The sequence below is a fragment of the Salvelinus alpinus genome, chromosome 8, assembly GCF_045679555.1.
Source record: "Salvelinus alpinus chromosome 8, SLU_Salpinus.1, whole genome shotgun sequence".
NCBI lineage: Eukaryota > Metazoa > Chordata > Actinopteri > Salmoniformes > Salmonidae > Salvelinus > Salvelinus alpinus.
Window position 1 is genome coordinate 55,150,331 of NC_092093.1, and position 22,856 is coordinate 55,173,186.

The following is a 22,856-nucleotide window of genomic DNA, read 5'->3' on the forward strand; positions in this document are numbered from 1 at the left end:
AATCTCTTGGAAACAATCTCTTGGAAACAATCTCTTGGAAACAATCTCTTGGAAACAATCCCTTGGAAACAATCTCTTGGAAACAATCTCTTAGAAACAATCTCTTAGAAACAATCTCTTAGAAACAATCTCTTGGAAACAATCTCTTGGAAACAATCCCTTGGAAACAATCCCTTGGAAACAATCTCTTAGAAACAATCTCTTAGAAACAATCTCTTAGAAACAATCCCTTAGAAACAATCCCTTAGAAACAATCTCTTGGAAACAATCTCTTGGAAACAATCTCTTGGAAACAATCTCTTGGAAACAATCCCTTGGAAACAATCTCTTGGAAACAATCCCTTGGAAACAATCTCTTAGAAACAATCCCTTGGAAACAATCCCTTGGAAACAATCCCTTGGAAACAATCTCTTAGAAACAATCCCTTAGAAACAATCCCTTGGAAACAATCTCTTGGAAACAATCTCTTGGAACTGCTGTGAGATGTTTTGTGGTGTCTGGGAGTGAGAGGGACCTTGGAGCATCAGTACTAATATGCTGCTGAAATCGTTTCCAAAATCACCAAATCAGATCCATTTTGGCAAATTAGCTCATTAATAGCAGGACACAAAGTATTTAACTCTAGCTAATGACAGACTGGTTTCTAATTGGCTGTTTGGAGCAGTGCAGATGAAAAACAGTTGGGCGTTCCAGGTTTTTAGTTATGTTGGTGGGTGGGGAGTGTTTAGCCTCGTTTCATGCCCCGTTCTTTGGTACTTCTTTGATACTTCAATACTTCTTTGATATCTTGATACTTCTTTAATATATATTTGATACTTATTTGATACTTCAATAATTATTTGATACTTTGATACTTATTTGATACTTATTTGATACTTCTTAGATACTTCTTAGATACTTCTTAGATACTTCTTAGAACCTACTTAGATACTACTTAGATACTACTTAGATACTACTTAGATACTACTTAGATCCTTCTTAGATCCTTCTTTGAAACGTCGTTGATACTTCGTTGATACTTCTTAGATACTTTTATACTTCTTTGATACTTCTTTGACACTTTTTGAATACTTCTTAGATACTTCTTAGATACTTATTTGATACATTAATACTTCTTTGATACATCGATACTTCTTTGATACTTTAACACGTATTTGATATCTTGATACTTCTTTAATATTTATTTGATACTTCTTTGACACTTCAACACTTCTATGATACTTTGATACTTCTTTAATACTTTGATACTTCTTTGATACTTCTTTGACACTTTGAAACTTCTTAGATACTTCTTTGAAACTTCTTTGATACTTCTTTGAAACTTTTATACTTCTTTGATACTTCTTTGACACTTTTTTAAATACTTCTTAGATACTTCTTAGATACTTTGATACTTCTTTGATCCTTCTTTGATACATTAATACTTCTTTGATACATTGATACTTATTTGATACTTCTTAGATCCTTCTTTGATACTTCTTTAATACTTTGATACTTCTTTGATGCTTCTTAGATACGTATTTGATACTTCCTTGATACTTTGATACTTCTTTCATACTTCTTTGATCATTCTTAGATACTTCTTAGATACTTTGATACTTCTTAGATACCTCTTAGATACTTTGATACTTCTTAGATCCTTCCTTGATCATTCTTAGATACTTATTAGATACTTTGATACTTCCTTGATCCTTCTTTGATACATTCATACTTATTTGATACTTCTTTAATACTTTGATACTTCTTTGATATTACTTTGATACTTCTTAGATACTTTTTTATACTTTTTTGATACTTTGATACTTTTTGATACTTTGATACTTCTTTGATACTTCTTTAATACTTTGATACTTCTTAGATACTTCATTGATACTTTTTTGATACTTCTTAGATACTTCATTAATACTTCTTTGATACTTTGATACTTTTTTGATACTTCTTGAATACTTATTTGATACTTTGATACTTCTTTGATACTCGTTTAATACATTGATACTGCTTAGATACTTTAATACTTCTTTGATACTTTGATACTTCTTTAATACTTCTTTGTACCTTTAGTAAGACCAGGTACAATAGACTTGTGAGTAATGCTTATAAGCTTTGCCATAGCATTATGAAAGATTTCGTAGCCAACTTTATTACAGCTACTGAAGGCTATTTTTAGATCAGAAATACCCACTTACCATAGACTCAGGGCAGTAGCTTGGTAATCGCTGTAGTAGGTGCTTCAAACGGGATTCGCTTTTTATGGTGGCGAGCTGAAAACAGAAAGCAGTGTGTTATATTGTATTCAAAACATGTTTTCACAAAGAAAAAGCTCCAAACATTTGATCTGAAACCTCTGTAAAAAGGTTTTGTATCATTAAATGGTCATTATCAATCGTGAGTTCATTTTACAACATTATAGTATCTTCCCCAAATGGCAAAAGGGGTTCACACTTGGCTCTCTAGGCCGTGTGACACTGCTACATAAAACAAACCGGGAAGGGCCAATGACAGCTGACGACTGCAGCGTTATCAACATAGGGTGAAGAGCTGTTGATTGACTCTCACAAGGCCTGGGAGAATCCTGCGCCTGCCAACGCTCTCTGGCTCAGTGCACAGTCATAAAATTAGCTCTGGGAGATTTATAACCACTTAGTAAGAGCTTTCTAAAAGACTACACAAATGATGGGAGCTGGGAGTTGATGTTGTTTTTGGTTGGTCTCCTTCACTCCTTCGTTGTTTTACTTCATAAATAGGACCACCGTTGGATTCTTTGTGAGAAATTGTACACTTTAACTTGAGGTTATAACGTAACATCTGAATAATTTGTAGTAGAGTGCAGTAGTAGTAGAGCACAGTAGAGTATTTCTGCACTAAAGCGGAGTTCAGGCCCAACTGTTGAACCAGATCTTCCCTATGACTGTGATTCATGACCACCACCGGGCGTCTGCACTTGTTTGATTCTAGTCAGGTTGATTAAGCTGGCTTGTTCTGCTTTCTGTTCATGCATTCTCACCATGCATCATCATTACTCCATGTTCTAGCACATTCTTATTTGTGAGGTGAAATAAATTGAGGTTTACGCTGGGGTTTCACGGACAGTAATTTCATACAGTCGCAACGTTCAAAAACAAAAGCAGATGTCGAGCGGTGATTTCTTGGCCGTTAATCAAAGAAATCTCCAGAACACTACAAAGGCCATGAAAACGCACAACCTACTCAGGCCATTTCTAAAACATTTTCCTCTCTTTCTCTCCGTCTTTGAAGGATAAATAAATGTCCTTTCAGAGGCTGAAGGCCTCCCCTCATCAAAGAGGTAGCCGACCCTCCATTAAGAAATAGAAGGGAGTTTACACGGAGCCCTGTGGCACACCCCAAAAAAAAAAAACGTTCTCTGCAGAAACATAGCAGCTTGGCACAACGCTAACAAGACGGCCACTGTCCCTCTGTCCTCTTCCCGCTTCTTTCTCTCTCTCTCTGTCACTCTTTTGCTTTCTCTCCCATCTATCTGTCATTTGTTTCTCTCTCTCTATACCTCTCTCTACCCCCCTCCCTCCCTCCCTCCCTCCCTCTCAGTAGCAGGTGCAGTGCTGGGGACAGGGCAACCAATACAGCATAAATGAGTCTCTCTCTCTCTCTCTTTCTCTTTAAAGGGGATGGGAGAGTGGTGCTGGTGGTACTCCCCCAATAACAACCCACTGAAATGGGCTAGGGGTTAACTGTGTCCTGCGTACTGTGTGCTCAACCCTTTTTGATTCTAGGCCTTCAAGATGTCTCATGTCTTAGTGATGTAAAGAAGGCACTGAAGGTAATGATCCATGAATGTGTGCTCTGCCTTGGCCGATTCCTTCACTATGATAAATAACAATAAGATGCAGAGAGAGAGAGAGAGAGAGAGAGAGAGAGAGAGAGAGAGAGAGAGAGAGAGAGAGAGAGAGAGAGAGAGAGAGAGAGAGAGAGAGAGAGAGAGAGAGATGGAGAGAGAGAGAGATGGAGAGTGAGAGATTTTTCACTTTTGTAAATTATCTACTTCACTTGCTTTGGCAATGTTAACATATGTTTCCCATGCCAATAAAGCCCCTTGAATTGAATTGAGAGGGGGGGCATCAGAGAGACCCTTTAACTGCTCTTAGCTCAAATGGGAGACTGGGAGAACTTTTATACAAGCTCTCATTGCTACACTTCGATGGACAGAAAACCCCATTTCATTTCAGCGCTTTTCATCAAATAGTCTATCCAGCTACAAATAATACTGAGACCATTGTTCTGGGGCTCTTCCACTCTTGTGCTCTACTTTATGCCCTGTGTGTGTGTGTGTGTGTGTGTGTGTGTGTGTGTGTGTGTGTGTGTGTGTGTGTGTGTGTGTGTGTGTGTGTGTGTGTGTGTGTGTGTGTGTGTGTGTGTGTTCAGTCTGTGGCCTCCCTTACCTGATCACATGCTTCCCAACATGGTGAGAGCTCCTCAGCATGGTGGCAGCAGGAGGAATCTGTGGAGGAAAAACACAGACAGACAGAGAGAGGGGGGGAGGGGGAGAGAGAGGCAGAGAGAGAGAGAGAGATAGAGTGAGAGAGGAGTAAAAGAAGCTGCATGGTCAAACTGACATCTGCATTGGCCGTGCAGCATTTACAGTGACATGGCCTCTGCAGAAGTCAGGACATTCATACATCTTGCGCTTCGCAGAGCTGTTGTGAAGGAAGTTGTTAAGGAAGTGAGTTTGTGTTTATACAGGACCTCCCACCCTCACCTACGTCAACCAATCACGTCAATGCGGAGCTATACAAAGCCCTCTGCATTGTTGCAAAATTGCAGTACGGAGCTCAATTTGGCCTCTGCATGCCTCCGGAAGCTCCGCAATTGCGTCACACCCTCCATACGGCGCCTCCGACCACCTTTTCGGATCAAGCATTAATTGCGTTTTAGTATTTGCTTTAATACAGCAGCACTCACTCCCCACCTTGCTTCATCTGAAGCCCCAGCAGCTCCAGAGAGACTATTCCAGCACCTAGAAATCCCCCCCATACAGAGTGCCAGTCAAAAGTCTGGACACACCTACTCATTCCAGACATTATTTGACTATTTTTTACATTGTACAAAAATAGTGAAGACATCAACACTATGAAATAACACATATGGAATCATGTAGTAACCAAAAAAGTGTTAAACAAATCAAAATATATTTTATATTTGAGATTCTTCAAAGTAGCCACCCTTTGCCTTGATGACAGCTTTGCACACTCTTGGCATTCTCTCAACCAGCTTCATGATGTAGTCACCTGGAATGCATTTCAATTAACAGGTGTGCCTTGTATAAAGTTAATTTGTGGAATTTCTTTCCTTCTTAATGCGTTTGAGCCAATCAGTTGTCTTGTGACAAGGTAGGGGTGGTATGCATACGATAGCCCTATTTGATAAAAGAAAAAGTCCATATTTTAGCAGGAACAGTTCAAATAAGCAAAGAGAAACGACAGTCCATCTTTACTTTAAGACATAAAGGCCAGTCAACGAGGAACATGTCAAGAACTTTGAAAGTTTCTTTAAGTGCAGTCGGAAAAACCATCAAGAGAGACCTGAAAATAGCTGTGCAGCGACACTCCCCATCCAACCTATTTTGCGTAGATTGATGAGAGGAAAAAACTATTTAATCAAGTTTAGAATAAGGCTGTAACAAAATGTGGAAAAAGGGTTCTGAATACTATCTGAATGCACTGTACATTTATCTTAAGCCATCCCTTTAAACACGGTGTACCTTTTAGTTAGAATTTTGTCAACAGACTCACTAGAATATGGAGAGAACTGGTTCAGAATATTAGGGATCAATGAAATAAATACATCTAAATATATGCATATTCATCTCTGTTTCAGCACCAATTGGTAGATTTAAAAATACTCTGATCTTGTAGATTATTTAGGGTTCCGAAAAGTATTTATGACTGAAAAAAAAAAAACAGGTTTGGAGATCATTTACGCACGAAAGAAAAATAAAAGTGTAATTTGATTAATGCGTTGTTTGTTTCTGCTCCATAACGATCGAATTATCCTTTCTTCTTTATTATCAACTGGTACTAATGATCCTCAGCAACAACTACACGGCCGTGATGGTGTTTACAGAGGAAGAAAAATGAAGGTAAACGAAACAATGTAATTAAATGGAATGATAATGTAGGCTATACCAACTGAAGGGAACTAACAGTAAACTGGAAATTAAATATGTGTGGTTATTAGGCCTACTGACCGTCTATACTGATAGTGGCTAATATTTAAGCGATAATGCCCGAGAAGCCAGTGTTTGGATGATATACTGGCATGGGTTTTGTTAGGCCCAAGGCAAAGTCGAGGGTAGGCAAACCTGCAGATATATCCACCAAACACCGGCTTCGGGGGCATTATCACTTTTATACAACGGGTTACCAACATATAGAAATAAAGATTGACATATTTTCATTAAAAAACATTATTTTGCTTAATTTATTCATACTATTTCATCCTTCCACAAGATATAGTACCGACACAAATCTAAGGTTTCTACCCAAGCCGGCTGGTCGTTCGTTCTATCGATTCGGTTGCCAGAGACGCTAGACAGTCGTTCAGTCTTTTAGTTCTGTATCTATGGACACGACCCAGTTGTTCGTTCTAAATGTTCCATTGCCATACTGGCCGGCAACGTTGTTATCCCTTACAGTCACGTCAAACAGTGCAGTCTGAATAACAGCAAAGTAGCTGCATTTGAATTTGTTTAAGATGTTTTCTAGTGACATTTATTTGGATACATCCATAACAATGAGCTAGTGATAGGATATTTCTCCTGGCATAGAAAATGTGCTCTTTCGTCAGGACACTGTTGTTCAGAGGAGCTAGCCAACAACACAGCCAACAACACAGCCAACAACACAGCCAACAACACAGCTAACAACACAGCTAACAACACAGCCAACAACACAGCAAACACAGCTAACAACACAGCTAACACAGTCACTTCAAACTGAAGCTGGAAAGACCGTAAACTAGCTGCACTTCATTTCATTTTACGTTTTTTCAATTGACATTTCTTTGTATATATCCATAAAAATGATGCCAGCTGATTCATACTGGCTGAGAAACGCTGTCTGCTTGTCTGTCTCGTCCCGACTCGCGACACGGTCATTACTATGGGACAGCTGGAGATCGAATTTGAATATCGAAACAATGTTGCAAATGTCGGAGAGACAGACAGCAAGGTTTAGAAAATCTCTGCTGTTGAAAACGAAATGTTAGTCTAAAAGAAATGTGAGATAATGTCTAGATTCTTTTAAAAGTGATGATTTTCCTCTTGGAACCGACCGGTAGGTTCGCTAGACTTAAAAAAAATAATCTAAACATATTTTAAATGTTTTATTCTTTTATACTGTATTATTTTGTTTGTTAAAACTACAATACAATACAAACAACACAAATGGTCGTTCCCACAGAGTGTGCTCTGGTCAGTGGGTGTTCTGGTCAGAGGGTGTTCTGGTCAGAGGGTGTTCTGGTCAGAGGGTGTTCTGGTCAGTAGGTGTTCTGGTCAGAGGGTGTTCTGGTCAGTAGGTGTTCTGGTCAGAGGGTGTTCTGGTCAGAGGGTGTTCTGGTCAGTGGGTGTTCTGGTCAGAGGGTGTTCTGGTCAGAGGGTGTTCTGGTCAGAGGGTGTTCTGGTCAGTAGGTGTTCTGGTCAGTAGGTGTTCTGGTCAGTAGGTGTTCTGGTCAGTGGGTGTTCTGGTCAGAGGGTGTTCTGGTCAGAGGGTGTTCTGGTCAGTAGGTGTTCTGGTCAGAGGGTGTTCTGGTCAGTGGGTGTCTGGTATTCCAAATATTCCTGAATACAAAGTGTTATGTTTGAGGCAAATCCAACACAACACATCACTGAGTACCACTCTTCATATTTTCAAGGATAAAAATAAATGGATTTGACCTAAGCACAGGCAAAACCCTTGAGGAAAACCTGGTTCAGTCGGCTTTCAACCAGACACTGGGAGACAAATTCACCTTTCAGCAGGACAATAACCAAAACCACAAGGCCAAATAAACACTGGAATTGCTTACCAAGATGTCATTGAATGTTCCTGAGTGGCCTAGTTACAGTTTTGACTTACATCGACTTGAAATTCTGTGGCAAGACCTGAAAATGATTGTCCAGCAATGATGAACAACCAACTTGACAGAGCTTGAACATTTTTTAAATAATAATTTGCAAATATTGTACAATCCAGGTATGCAAAGCTCTTAGAGACTTACCCAGAAAGACTCACAGCTGTAATCGCTGCCAAAGGTGATTCTAACATTGATTGACTTAGGGGTGTGAATACTTATGTAAATGAGATATTTCTGTATTTAATATTTAATACATTTGCCATAATATCTAAAATCATGTGTTCACTCTGTCATTATGTGTGTAGATGGGTGACCAAAAACATAACAGAAAGCCTAGTGCGTTATGCCTGCATGTTAGTGTGTAAGAGAGAGAGAGTGTTTATATATTTATGTGTGTGCCTATGTATGCGTGTGTATGCGTGTGTGTGTGTGTGTGTGTGTGTGTGTGTGTGTGTGTGTGTGTGTGTGTGTGTGTGTGTGTGTGTGTGTGTGTGTGTGTGTGTGTGTGTGTGTGTGAGAGTGAGAGGGTGAGAGAGAGAGTGAGAGAGATCGAGAGAGAGAGAGAGAGATCGAGAGAGCGCACAAGAGAGTGTGTCTATCTGCATCAGTGTTCTCTCTGCGTAGCCTACCACAAAACAATTGTCAGTCTCATTGTTGTTGTTCTGAGGTGAGAGAGCCTGTTTGACAGGCTACATTAAACAAAAGCAGTTATCATGTTGCTACGATGGTTTCCATTGCCTTGTAACATCACTATATTCATTAGGAGGCTATAAAGGCCTGGGAGTAAACACAAAGACCCAGCGTGACACACACCAAAGAGGAAGACATGGATGGCTAACAGCTTAGCGCCAAACCGCACCACAAACAAACCAGGCCCAGGCCTGATTCATGTTGGTTTAAACTCACTAGACACTAAAAACAAATGGTTCTATATAGCACCAACAAGGGTTCCTCTATCGTTACAACCCTTTTTGGGGCTATATAGACTTTTTTTTAAATTATAGAATGGTACTTTTAGAATTTCTCAATCAAAAAGGTTCTACAAACAACCTTTTAAAGAACTATACAGGTAAAAAATGTTCTGGTTATCCATATTATATTGTATATCATTTTTATTATTGTGTTAATTGACAAGTTGAATCAGGTGCGCTAGCTCTGGAACGGCTGTGGGTCCATAAGGAGACTATTGAGAACCACTGATTTATAGTGATGGGAAACTGAGGCTTCTGAAGGCTTTGGAGCTTTCACCAAATTGTGCTGAAAAACGGTTCATTACTCGGAGCTTCATTATCCTCTCACAATGCACATTAGTGACATCTGCTGGTTAATAAATAGCGGCGAGTGATTCTCAGATTTTTTTTTCTGTTTTCATCAAAACTCTGTGGCACAGAGGTAAGTCGCTGTCTTTAGTAGCCTATAATCATCATACTTCATACGTGCCTTTTTTGCCTTCAAGTTTATTCTTTTTCACAAACGGAATCTATGGCATTATTTAGGATGCTTAAGACAGAAGCTTATACTATACTAAATTAAATACATTATTTGAGCAACAGTGCAGAAAGTGATTTCACATAAAAAATAGAAACAATTAAAAATTGAGTCTTCAATGGGATTTGACCTCATACCCTCACGTTCCGGAATGTTCCATAGTTCCATACTCCACCTGCTAAGCTAACAGTCAAAGGAAACTACATGTATAAAATCCTAACTATAGGTGATGCGTTGGGCCGACTGCAGACTGCACCACCCTCTGGAGAGCCCTGCGGTTGCGGGCGGCGCAGTTGCCATACCAGGCGGTGACACAGTATGACAGGATGCTCCCAAATCAAATCCAATTATATTTGTCACATGCGCCGAATACAACAGTGAAATGCTTACTTACAAGCCCTTAACCAACAATGGTGTTTTAAGAAAATAGAGTTAAGAAAATATTTACTAAATAAAGTACTTTTTTTTAAAAAACAATTTAAAATAAAAAAAATTAAGGAAAGTAACACAAAAAAAACCTATAACGAGGTTATATACAGGGGGTACCGGTACCGAATCAATGTACAGAGGTACAGGTTAGTCGAGGTAATTTGTACATGTAGGTAGGGGTAAACTGACTATGCATAAATAATAAACAGCGAGTAGCATCAGTGTAAAAACAAAGGGGTCGGGGGGTGTCCATGCAAATAGCCATTTGGATAGCCATCTGGGTAGCCATTTGATTAATTGTTCAGCAGTCTTATGACTTGGAGGTCGAAGCTGTTAAGGAGCCTTTTGGACCTAGACTTGGTGCTTGCCGTGCGGTAGCAGAGAGAACCGTCTATGACTTGGGTGTCTAACACTTTTTTGTGCCTTCCAATGACTTATCTGTAAGACCCTCTGTTTGTGAGGGTCTTATGGGGCAAGTCAAATTTCTTCAGCCTCCTGAGGTTGAAGAGGTGCTGTTGCGTCTTTTTCACCACATTGTCTGTGTGGATGAACCATTTCAGATAGTCAGTGATGTGTACTTTGAGGAACTTGAAGCTTTCCACCTTCTCCACTGCAGTCCGGTTGATGTGAATGGGGAGAGGTTATTTTCCTGGCACCACTCCGCCAGGGACCCCAATCCCTCCCTGTAGGCTGTCTCATCGCTGTTGGTAATCAGGCCTACCACTGTTGTGTTGTCCCGCAAATTTGATGATTGAGTTGGAGACGTGTGTAGCCACGCAGTCATCGGTGAATAGGGAGTACAGGAGGGGGTTGAGTAAGTACCCTTGTGGGGACCCTGTGTTGAGGATCAGCGAAGTGGAGGTGTTGTTTCCTACCTTCACCACCTGGGGGCGGCCCGTCAGAAAGTCCAGGACCCAGTTGCACAGGGCAGGGTTCAGACCCAGTTGCACAGGGTGAGGTTCAGACCCAGGCCCCCGAGCTTAATGATGAGCTTGGAGGGTACTATGGTGTTGAAGACTGAGCTATAGTCAATGAACAGCATTCTGACGTACTGTAGGTAATCCTCTTGTCCAGATGAGACAGGGCGGTGTGCAGTGCGATTGCATCGTCTGTGGATCTATTGGGGCGGTATGCAAATTGCAGTGGGTCTAGGGTGACAGGTAAGGTGTAAGTGATATGATCCTTAACTAGCCTCTCAAAGCACTTCATGATGACAGAAGTGAGTGCTACGGAGCGATAATCATTTAGTTCAGTTACCTTCGCTTTCTTGGGAACAAGAACAATGGTGGCCATCTTGAAGCAAGTAGGTACAACAGACTGGGAAAAGGAGAGATTGAATATGTCCGTAAACACTCCAGCCAGCTGGTCTGCGCATGCTCTGAGGACGCGGCTTAGTGATGCCGTGTGGGCCGGCAGACTTACGAGGGTTAACCCATCTTAAATTGTATTACTCACTTCGGCCACGGAGAACAAGAGCTCACAGTCCGCGGGAGCTCACAGTCCACGGGAGCTCACTGTCCACGGGAGCTCACAGTCCACAGGAGCTCACTGTCCACGGGAGCTCACTGTGTTTCCCTCGAAGCAGGCGAAGAAAGTGTTTAGCTTGTCCGGGAGCAAGACATCGTTGTCCGTGACGTGGCTGGTTTTCCCTTTATAATCCGTGATTGTCTGGAGTCCGTGCCACATACGTCTTGTGTCTGAGCCGTTGACCTGCGACTCCATTTTGTCTCTGCACTGACATGTTGCCTGTTTGATTGGCTTACAGATGGCATAATTGGACTGTTTGTATTCAACCATATTCCCAGTTACCTTGCCGTGGTTAAATGCAGTGGTTCATGAATATGAACTATATACAGTGGGGAGAAGAAGTATTTGATACACTGCCGATTTTGCAGGTTTTCCTACTTACAAAGCATGTAGAGGTCTGTCATTTTTATCATGGGTACACTTCAACTGTGAGAGATGGAATCTAAAACAAAAATCCAGAAAATCACATTGTATGATTTTTAAGTAATTAATTTGCATTTTATTGCATGACATAAGTATTTGATACATCAGAAAAGCAGAACTTAATATTTGGTACAGAAACCTTTGTTTGCAATTACAGAGATCATACGTTTCCTGTAGTTCTTGACCAGGTTTGCACACACTGCAGCAGGGATTTTGGCCCACTCCTCCATACAGACCTTCTCCAGATCCTTCAAGTTTCGGGGCTGTCGCTGGGCAGTACGGACTTTCAGCTCCCTTCAAAGATTTTCTATTGGGTTCAGGTCTGGAGACTGGCTAGGCCACTCCAGGACCTTGAGATGCTTCTTACAGAGCCACTCCTTAGTTGCCCTGGCTATGTGTTTTGGGTCGTTGTCATGCTGGAAGACCCAGCCACGACCCATCTTCAATGCTCTTACTGAAGGAAGGAGGTTGTTGGCCAAGATCTCGCGATACATGGCCCCATCCATCCTCCCCTCAATACGGTGCAGTCGTCCTGTCCCATTTGCAGAAAAGCATCCCCAAAGAATGATGTTTCCACCTCCATGCTTCACGGTTGGGATGGTGTTCTTGGGGTTGTACTCATCCTTCTTCTTCCTCCAAACACGGCGAGTGGAGTTTAGACCAAAAAGCTATATTTTTGTCTCATCAGACCACATGACCTTCTCCCATTCCTCCTCTGGATCATCCAGATGGTCATTGGCAAACTTCAGACAGGCCTGGACATGCGCTGGCTTGAGCAGGGGGACCTTGCGTGCGCTGCAGGATTTTAATCCATGACGGCGTAGTGTGTTACTAATGGTTTTCTTTGAGACTGTGGTCCCAGCTCTCTTCAGGTCATTGACCAGGTCCTGCCGTGTAGTTCTGGGCTGATCCCTCACCTTCCTCATGATCATTGATGCCCCACGAGGTGACATCTTGCATGGAGCCCCAGACCGAGGGTGATTGACCGTCATCTTGAACTTCTTCCATTTTCTAATAATTGCGCCAACAGTTGTTGCCTTCTCACCAAGCTGCTTGCCTATTGTCCTGTAGCCCATCCCAGCCTTGTGCAGGTCTACAATTTTATCCCTGATGTCCTTACACAGCTCTCTGGTCTTGGCCATTGTGGAGAGGTTGGAGTCTGTTTGATTGAGTGTGTGGACAGGTGTCTTTTATACAGGTAACGAGTTCAAACAGGTGCAGTTAATACAGATAATGAGTGGAGAACAGGAGGGCTTCTTAAAGAAAAACTAACAGGTCTGTGAGAGCCGGAATTCTTACTGGTTGGTAGGTGATCAAATACTTATGTCATGCAATAAAATGAAAATGAATTACTTAAAAATCATACAATGTGATTTTCTGGATTTTTGTTTTAGATTCCATCTCTCACAGTTGAAGTGTACCTATGATAAAAATTACAGACCTCTACATGCTTTGTAAGTAGGAAAACCTGCAAAATCGGCAGTGTATCAAATACTTGTTCTCCCCACTGTATATATAGCATGACAAAGTCTACGACATTCTCTGAGGTCCGCTACACATTAATGACCTATTATACACTCGGCAATAGTGCCATCTGCACTGCTGTTTTAGTCATCAGTTAATCTGACTATTCTCTATTCATTGATTTCATTGACTTTTCTCAGTAATTTGAGAGTTTTCTGTGTTGTTGTCTAATGTCGGGGCATATTATTCTGTTTTAATGTTAGTCCTGAATCACTATGATCAATATAATATAATATAGTGCGGTAAAGTGGAAAGCAATGCAGTGGTCTTGGACAGATGTAGTCTGTCAGAGGAAGAACTGTGACAAGGTCTCTGTTCTTTTTGTTTTATTTTTATTTAACCAGGAAGGCTAGTTGAGAACAAGTTCTCATTTACAACTGCGACCTGGCCAAGATAAAGCAAAGCAGTGCGACAAAAACAACAACAACTCTCTAGCCACTTCCGACCTAAGGGCCCCTTTTAGTGATTCAGAGTGCTAGGCGTCTCAAACACTCTCTCTCTCTCGCTCTCTCTCTATCTCCCCCTCTCTCAATCGATCTCCCTCTCTCTCTCTCCACCTCTTTCTCTGTGAGTCTTGTCATAGTGAACCCAGGCAACATGTGCTAGCACTTTGAGCTAGCCCTGCTACCGTGCCCGTGTTTTCAGTGGAATAGTAATAATGCCACCCACAACCCACATCAAAGGAATTCCCCTCTTAAGCCCCTCCCCCCAAACTCTCTCTCTCTCTCTCTCTCTGCTCAGTACACACACTTACCCCACCCCTATTTTAATGCCCCACTCCCACGCAAACTCAACCAACCAGCCCCCCTTCGGACCAGTCCCTCTGGACCCATCACGCACAGGGGGAAGGCAGCCTCCCTGCCTCCCCCGTCACCTCCCGCCCTGCTCCTCAAAATACTTCACAAGGAAGTTGTTTGCAGCAAAGGGAACAAACATATTGGCCCAGCTTCCCTCTCTTGCGTGAGTTACGTGAAAAGGCAGCATTTGACGTCCAGAGATTTGGATAGATTTGGATAGAGAAAGAGAAAGTAAGAGTGAGAGAGAGAAAAGGAACTGCCGGGAATTATGGCAAAAAAATTAAAATGGTCGGCACTTAACAGCCCCTGCAAAGCTGATCAAACACGAATGAGAACCAGAAAAAGGGAGGGAGGGACGGTTTACAATATGAGGCCGTGGAACCCTGTGGCCCCGTGGCATCCACAAGGAGAGAGCAGCCACAACAGCCTCTGGATTCCATTCTGGCCAGACTGACATCGTGTCGTGGTAATGAAGAGCAGGCTTCTGCTCTATGACTCCATGGGCTCACTGGGCTCCCTGGCCCCGTGTGTGTCTGTGACTCTGTGTGTCTGTGACTCTGTGTGTCTGTGACTCTGTGTTCTCCCCAGTCCAGGAGAGGAGAAGTAAGGAGAGGAAAGAGAGGAAATAGACAGTGGAGGATTCACTGCTCTGTTACCCATTTCCTGTCTCAACGTCCTGTCTCAACTGACACAGAGCCAGAGCTATTCCCAGAGAAGAGGAGATGGGGGGTTCGTAAAAACATGTAAACATGGAAAACCTTTTTGGACAGAGGGAAGAGGTGATAAGAGAGAATGGAGGAGATTCTAGCAAGCTTCCAGAGGGAGAGGAGGGAGGCAGGATGCGCTGTATAGAGCAGGGCTGGTCATCCGCCGGCCGCTAGCAGCCTAGAAGCACCCGCCAGGAGGAAGGGGCCAACCCTCAGCCGACCCGCTCAGAGCAGCCCTGCAGTAGTCTGCGTTGTGGAGTCCGCCGGGCAGCACTACTCTTTCTAACGAGCTGCCATTTTAATGACACAACTGGTTCGCCTGACCCCTTTGTGCTCCTTGCCCCGGAGAGAGAGGAACGCGAGACATTCAGACAAGGCCGAACAAATTACCCATTGCCAAGGGCAGGCAGTTGATAAAAGCCATGGCAACGGCACTAGTTCTGCTCTGCTACAGCATTGTTGTGCTTTCTCTTTTTTTGAGACCTTGTGACCTTTATGTTTACATTGGGATGTTTCCATTGTGATGTTTCCTTTGTGATGTTTCCATTGGGATGTTTCCTTTGTGATGTTTCCTTTGGGATGTTTCCTTTGTGATGTTTCCTTTGTGATGTTTCCATTGGGATGTTTCCTTTGTGATGTTTCCATTGGGATGTTTCCATTGGGATGTTTCCTTTGTGATGTTTCCTTTGGGATGTTTCCATTGGGATGTTTCCTTTGTGATGTTTCCTTTGTGATGTTTCCTTTGGGATGTTTCCATTGGGATGTTTCCATTGGGATGTTTCCTTTGGGATGTTTCCATTGGGATGTTTCCATTGGGATGTTTCCATTGGGATGTTTCCTTTGGGATGTTTCCTTTGGGATGTTTCCATTGGGATGTTTCCTTTGTGATGTTTCCATTGGGATGTTTCCTTTTGGATGTTTCCTTTGTGATGTTTCCATTGGGATGTTTCCATTGGGATGTTTCCTTTGTGATGTTTCCATTGGGATGTTTCCATTGGGATGTTTCCTTTGGGATGTTTCCTTTGGGATGTTTCCTTTGTGATGTTTCCATTGGGATGTTTCCTTTGGGATGTTTCCTTTGTGATGTTTCCATTGGGATGTTTCCTTTGGGATGTTTCCTTTGGGATGTTTCCATTGGGATGTTTCCTTTGGGATGTTTCCATTGGGATGTTTCCTTTGTGATGTTTCCTTTGGGATGTTTCCTTTGGGATGTTTCCTTTGTGATGTTTCCATTGGGATGTTTCCTTTGGGATGTTTCCATTGGGATGTTTCCATTAGGATGTTTCCTTTGTGATGTTTCCTTTGTGATGTTTCCTTTGGGATGTTTCCTTTGGGATGTTTCCATTGTGATGTTTCCTTTGTGATGTTTCCTTTGTGATGTTTCCATTGGGATGTTTCCTTTGGGATGTTTCCATTGGGATGTTTCCATTAGGATGTTTCCTTTGTGATGTTTCCTTTGTGATGTTTCCTTTGTGATGTTTCCTTTGGGATGTTTCCTTTGGGATGTTTCCATTGGGATGTTTCCTTTGTGATGTTTCCTTTGTGATGTTTCCATTGGGATGTTTCCTTTGGATGTTTCCTTTGGGATGTTTCCTTTGGGATGAATGGGACAATTACAAATCAAAACTAGATGGTTTTCAAAGATAGATGGGAGGGGTTGAGGGTAGCTGAAGGGTGGGACTAAAAACAAATAAAAAAAGATAACTCATGTAAAATATACCGTGTCCGTAAAATGCATATAGTATGTATAAGCTGAACGTAGACGCCAAAGTGTTGTTCTCCATTATTTTACTTCAATTAGGGGAGGGGATGAGGGCAAAATAATAAAAAAGGAAAAAAATGTATTAACAAGATATATTTGATATGGGGGATTGATGCAGACAAGTACATTGATAGAAGCCACAATCTATATGCAATATTAAAGCTGATCTACCCCCTAAAAAAAAATAAAAAGAGCAATTTTTTGTTTCTTTTTGACCATTTCAATTGAAACAATTGAAATGATATCTTGTTATCATCTTGGGAGGAAATTCAAAAGGCACTCGCACATCTGAGCAATCTTATTTGCAGGTGCCATGGCAACAATTGAACAAGATGAAGGAAAAAGGAAACCGCTCACTGCTCTTGATAGTATCACCGATATTTAATAAGCTTACGTATCGGCCTCACGGCCTTCGTCAGAGCTTTTGTGATTTTTTAAAATTTGCACCCTTATGTAGACCTGGCCCCACCCACATCCGTTCTACACATCGAAGGGGGTTGGAGGCAAAGGAAAAACAAATAAGTGCTACCAAATATAACAATATGCATTTCATAAATATTACAAAAGTGTATACATAAGGCGTATTGAACACGTCTGTAAAATCTCAATGAGGACATAGTAAGTTTTCATTAGTCACTGGGTGACGATGTACATCATCTTGGGAGGACAAAGTTATTCAACTAAAAGATCTGGAGTGGTGTGTGTGGCAGGCTGGGGGTGAGTGTGAGGGTGTCTGCCTTCGGAAAGTATTCAGACCCCTTGACTTGTTCCACATTTTGAAACATCACAGCCTTATTCTAAAATGGATTATAAAAAATCCTCAGCGAAAACAGGTTTTTAGAAATGTTACCTTATTTACATACAGTACCAGTCAAAAGTTTGGAGACATACTCATTCAAGGGTTTTTCTTTATTTTTACTATTTTCTACATTGTAGAATACTAGTGAACACATCAGCACTATGAAATAACACATATGGAATCATGTAGTAACCAAAAAAGTGTTAAACAAATCAAATATATTTTAGATTTTAAATTCTTTAAAGTAGGCACCTTTTGCCTTGACAGCTTTTCACACTCTTGGCATTCTCTCAACCAGCTTCACCTGGAATGCTTTTCCTTCACTATGAGGTCCAACTCATCCCAAACCATCTCAATTGGGTTTAGGGTCGGGTGATTGTGGAGGCCAGGTCATCTGATGCAGCACTCCATCACTCTCCTTCTTGGTAAAATAGCCCTTACACAGTCTTGAGGTGTGTTGGGTCATTGTCTTGTTGAAAAACAAATGATAGTCCCACTAAGCGCAAACCAGATGGGATGGTGTATCACTGCAGAATGCTGTGGTAGCCATGCTGGTTAAGTGTGCTCTGAATTCTAAATAAATCACAGACCGTGTCACCAGCAAAGCACCCAAACACTATCACACCTCCGCCTCCTTGAGAACCACACATGTGAAGATCATCCGTTCACCTACTCTGTGTCACACAAAGACACGGCGGTTGGAACCAAATATCTAAAATTTGGACTCATCAGACCAAAGGACAGATTTCCAGAGAAAAACTCTGGAATGAGTGGGTGTGTCCAAACTTTTGACTGGTACTGTAAGTATTCAGACCCTTTGCTACGAGACTCGAAATTGAGTTTCCAATGATCATCCTTGAGATGTTTATACAACTTGATTGGAGTTCACCTTTGGTAAATACAAATGATTGGACATGATTTGGAAAGGAACAGTAGCGTCCATCATTCTTCATAGAAGGAGTTTGGAACATTCAAGACTCTGCTTTGAGCTGGCCACCCTGCCAAACTGAGCAATAGGGGGAGAAGGGCCTTGAGAAGTGACCAAGAACCTGATGGTCACTTTGACAGAGCTATAGAATTCCTCTGTGGAGATGGGAGAACCTTCCAGAAGCATCTCTGCAGCACTCCACCAATCAGGCCTTTATGGTAGAGTGGCCAGACAGAAGCCACTCCTCAGGAAAAGGCATGTGACAAGCCGCTTGGAGTTTGCCAAAAGGCACTTAAAGGACTCTCAGACCATGAGAAAAAAGATTCTCTGGTCTGATGAAACCAAGATTGAACTCTTTGGCCTGAATGCCAAGCGTCACGCCTGGAGAGAACCTGGCACCATCCCTACAGTGAAGCATGGTGGGAACCTGGCACCATCCCTACTGTGAAGCATGGTGGGAACCTGGCACCATCCCTACTGTGAAGCATGGTGGGAACCTGGCACCATCCTTACGGTGAAGCATGGTGGGAACCTGGCACCATCCCTACTGTGAAGCATGGTGGGAACCTGGCACCATCCCTACTGTGAAGCATGGTGGGAACCTGGCACCATCCCTACTGTGAAGCATGGTGGGAACCTGGCACCATCCCTACTGTGAAGCATGGTGGGAACCTGGCACCATTCCTACTGTGAAGCATGGTGGGAACCTGGCACCATCCCTACTGTGAAGCATGGTGGGAACCTGGCACCATTTCTACTGTGAAGCATGGTGGGAACCTGGCACCATCCCTACTGTGAAGCATGGTGGGAACCTGGCACCATCCCTACTGTGAAGCATGGTGGGAACCTGGCACCATCCCTACTGTGAAGCATGGTGGGAACCTGGCACCATCCCTACTGTGAAGCATGGTGGTGGCACCATCATGCTGTGGGGATGTTTATCAGCTGCAGGGACTGGGAGATTAGTCAGGATCGAGGTAAAGATCCCATCTCATATGTATATACTGTACTCTATACTATGCCAGTGTATCTTAGTCCAATGCCGCTCTGACATATATGTATATATATTCTTAATCTATTCCTTACTTCGATTTACGTGTATTTTGGGTACATGTTGTGAAACTGTTAGATATCACTTGTTAGATATTACTGCACTGTCGGAACTAGAAGCACACGCATTTCACTACACCCACAATAACATCTGCTAAACACGTGTATTTGAACAATAACATTTGATTTAATTTGACACACACACACCCACAGTTATCTTCAACTCCAGGAGATAACGGATGAGTTGGTATGGGGCCGGTAGGGTGGGTTGGTATGGGGCCGGTAGGGTGGGTAATCAGGGTCCCTCATCTGGGATGAGTTGGTATGGGGCGGTTAGGGTGGGTAATCAGGGTCCCTCATCTGGGATGAGTTGGTATGGGGCCGGTAGGGTGGGTAATCAGGGTCCCTCATCTGGGATGAGTTGGTATGGGGTAGTAGGGTGGGTAATCAGGGTCCCTCATCTGGGATGAGTTGGTATGGGGCCGGTAGGGTCGGTAATCAGGGTCCCTCATCTGGGATGAGTTGGTATGGGGTAGTAGGGTGGGTAATCAGGGTCCCTCATCTGGGATGAGTTGGTATGGGGCCGGTAGGGTGGGTAATCAGGGTCCCTCATCTGGGATGAGTTGGTATGGGGCCGGTAATCAGGGTCCCTCATCTGGGATGAGTTGGTATGGGGTAGTAGGGTGGGTAATCAGGGTCCCTCGTCGAGCGCTATAGAAACACAAAGGAGGGGGTGTGACTGTTGAAAAGTTTTTGAAGGGGCGGTCATCTGGGTTGGGTGGGTGACAGACATGTATCTAAGTCTATGTTGTGGCAGGTTTAGGAGAGCTAGAGGGTCCAGTTGGGGAATATCTGCTCTGTCCGTGTGTCCTCATGCTGGCCTGAGAAGTGGACCTTTGACTGGCACTCAACCGGTCACTGAGAAACATACTGCTGGCCATGCAGGCTCTGTGTGTGTGTGTGTGTGTGTGTGTGTGTGTGTGTGTGTGTGTGTGTGTGTGTGTGTGTGTGTGTGTGTGTGTGTGTGTGTGTGTGTGTGTGTGTGTGTGTGTGTGTGTGTGTGTGTGTGTGTGTGTGTGTGTGTGTGTGTGTCAGTGAGAGTAAACGAGAGAAAGAGGGAGAGAAGGTTAATGTGAGAGAGATAAAGAGAAAGAGAACCCATCTGTCAGTGTGTGTGAAGCGTGCGATACTTCAGGCTCTTCTTCTTCCTGTGTGATGCCCTTTACTTCTCCTCAAATCAAATCAAAGTTTATTTGTCACAGATTTGCAGATGTTATCCTTCACGAAGGGTGGGAATTGATCATGTCAGACACGCCACTTTCATCAGCGGGACGGAGACAAATCTGCCAAGGCATAGCCATCCCATTTCCTGTCTCGGCAATGGATATAAAAAGGGAGATGTACCGTATGACTGTCCTGAAAGATCACAGGACTGAGCACTCATAGCAGATGCATACCGACATTCCAAGTATACAATGCACAGACTGGTGGCTAATAACAAAGGCATAGAAGGAAGGATGAGAGGAAGGAGAGAGGGAGTAAGGAGAGAGGAAGGAGAGAGGAAGGAGGGAGTAAGGAGGGAGGGAGTAAGGAGAGAGGGAGTAAGGAGAGAGGGAGTAAGGAGAGAGGAAGGAGGAAGGAGGAAGGAGGGAGTAAGGAGAGAGGAAGGAGGGAGGAAGGAGAGAGGAAGAAGGAGAGATGAAGCAGAAAGTAAGGAGAGAGGAAGGAGGATGGAGGGAGGAATGAGGGAGTATGGAGAGAGGAAGGAGGGAGGAAGGAAGGAGAGAAAAAGCAGAGAGGGAGGAAGGAGGAAGGAAGGAGAGACGAAGCAGAAAGTAAGGAGAGAGGAAGGAGGATGGAGGGAGGAAGGGAGGAAGGAGGGAGGAAGGAGAGAGGAAGGAGGAAGGAAAGACGAAGCAGAGAGAAATGAGGGAGTAAGGAGGGAATAAGGAGAGAGGAAGAGGGAGGAAGGAGAGAGGAAGGGGGAGGAAGGAGGGAGTAAGGATAGAGAAAGGTTGGAGTAAGGAGGGAGTAAGGAAGGAAGGAGAGACGAAGCAGAAAGTAAGGAGAGAGGAAGGAGGATGGAGGGAGGAGGGAGGGAGGAAGGAGGGAGGAAGCAGAGAGGAAGGAGGGAGGAAGGAGAGAGGAAGGAGGAAGGAAAGACGAAGCAGAGAAAAAGGAGGGAGTAAGAATGGAAGAAGGAGGAGGAAGGAGAGAGGGAGGAGGGAGTGAGGAGGGAGTAAGGAGAGAGGAAGGAGGGAAATGGACACTACAATAGTACAGTATTAGGGCCCACTGAGAAAGTTACTAACCTCTAACCCAAGAGTCATTTTGACACATATGTAAAATATGTAGAATTAAACACTGATAGACATGCAGTGTGAGACGTCCATCTTTAAGCCAATACAGCTACATTAACTAGCCTCACCCAGGCCTGTAGATAGAGTTCAACACACTATCCTCCATAGTTCCATGACAATAACAATCCAATTGACATTCATGCCAGAATGTATGTCTTTAGGTGCCAACATGGCACCTGTTAAAAGTCCCCATTTGAAACGCTGTTTGCCAAAGCCTGTATTTTATTTCTATGGCTCTGTTGCTCATCCAGGCCTCTGTAATGTGTGGGTGAGTACAGTAGCTATGTGGCCCTGTGCGGTTGGAGTAAAACCCCATCGGTCCACACCACCGATCTGTTTGATGCTGGAGTCTTGGCACCAGCCAGACTGAGACAGGCCAGTGTTGTGTCTGTCTTTCTCTTGCGGGCTGGCCGAGGCCTTGGTTGGTTCAGCTGCTTTATTCAGCTGTTCTCTTTGCTTAGCTTACTGTATATATGGGCCCGTATTCACAAAGCATCTCAGGATAGGAGTGCTAATGAACAAGACAACGACGACCTGATCTGAGACCAGCACTCTTGCTCTGAGACGCTTTGTGAATCCAGGCTCTGACAGTTGGAGTGTCTGTTGATGCTGGCCGGCCAAAGATGGCTGCAATTTTTGCTCACTGCCTTCCTACGGTCCGATGAATGTTGTTTCCAGTTTTCAGCGGGCTTCAAAACGAAATAACAGCAGCGCTAGCCCTGGCTGAAACATATAGCTGCCGGTGAAGAGTGGAATTTCAATACGCGGGCCCCAAAAACACTGCTCCACGTTTCCTGCCAGTCTGCTTCCTGCACGGACACTCTTGTGGAGGTTGCCTTGTCTTTCGCTCTGTGTCATTTCCCTTCAGACCCAAAAATGTCAATAATATAACAAGCAGAGACAAAAATATACCTTGTAATCTCATAATCGCCACAATTATGTCTCAGAACTCAGCCTAGGCTGTCCTCCTCTCACC

General features: G+C 43.2%; 1 protein-coding gene across 1 annotated transcript in view; it reads right to left on the reverse strand.

Moving 5' to 3' along the window:
- The window catches only part of LOC139583297 (reversion-inducing cysteine-rich protein with Kazal motifs-like), a 110,644-nt gene that overhangs the window by 71,623 nt on the left and 16,165 nt on the right, over positions 1 to 22,856 (reverse strand). The window contains exons 2-3 of the mRNA XM_071414207.1: positions 4,417 to 4,475; positions 2,188 to 2,262 (exon numbers count right to left, since the gene is read on the reverse strand). Of these exons, the coding sequence (XP_071270308.1) occupies positions 2,188 to 2,262; positions 4,417 to 4,475 (134 nt within the window). The remainder of the gene's footprint in view (positions 1 to 2,187; positions 2,263 to 4,416; positions 4,476 to 22,856) is intronic.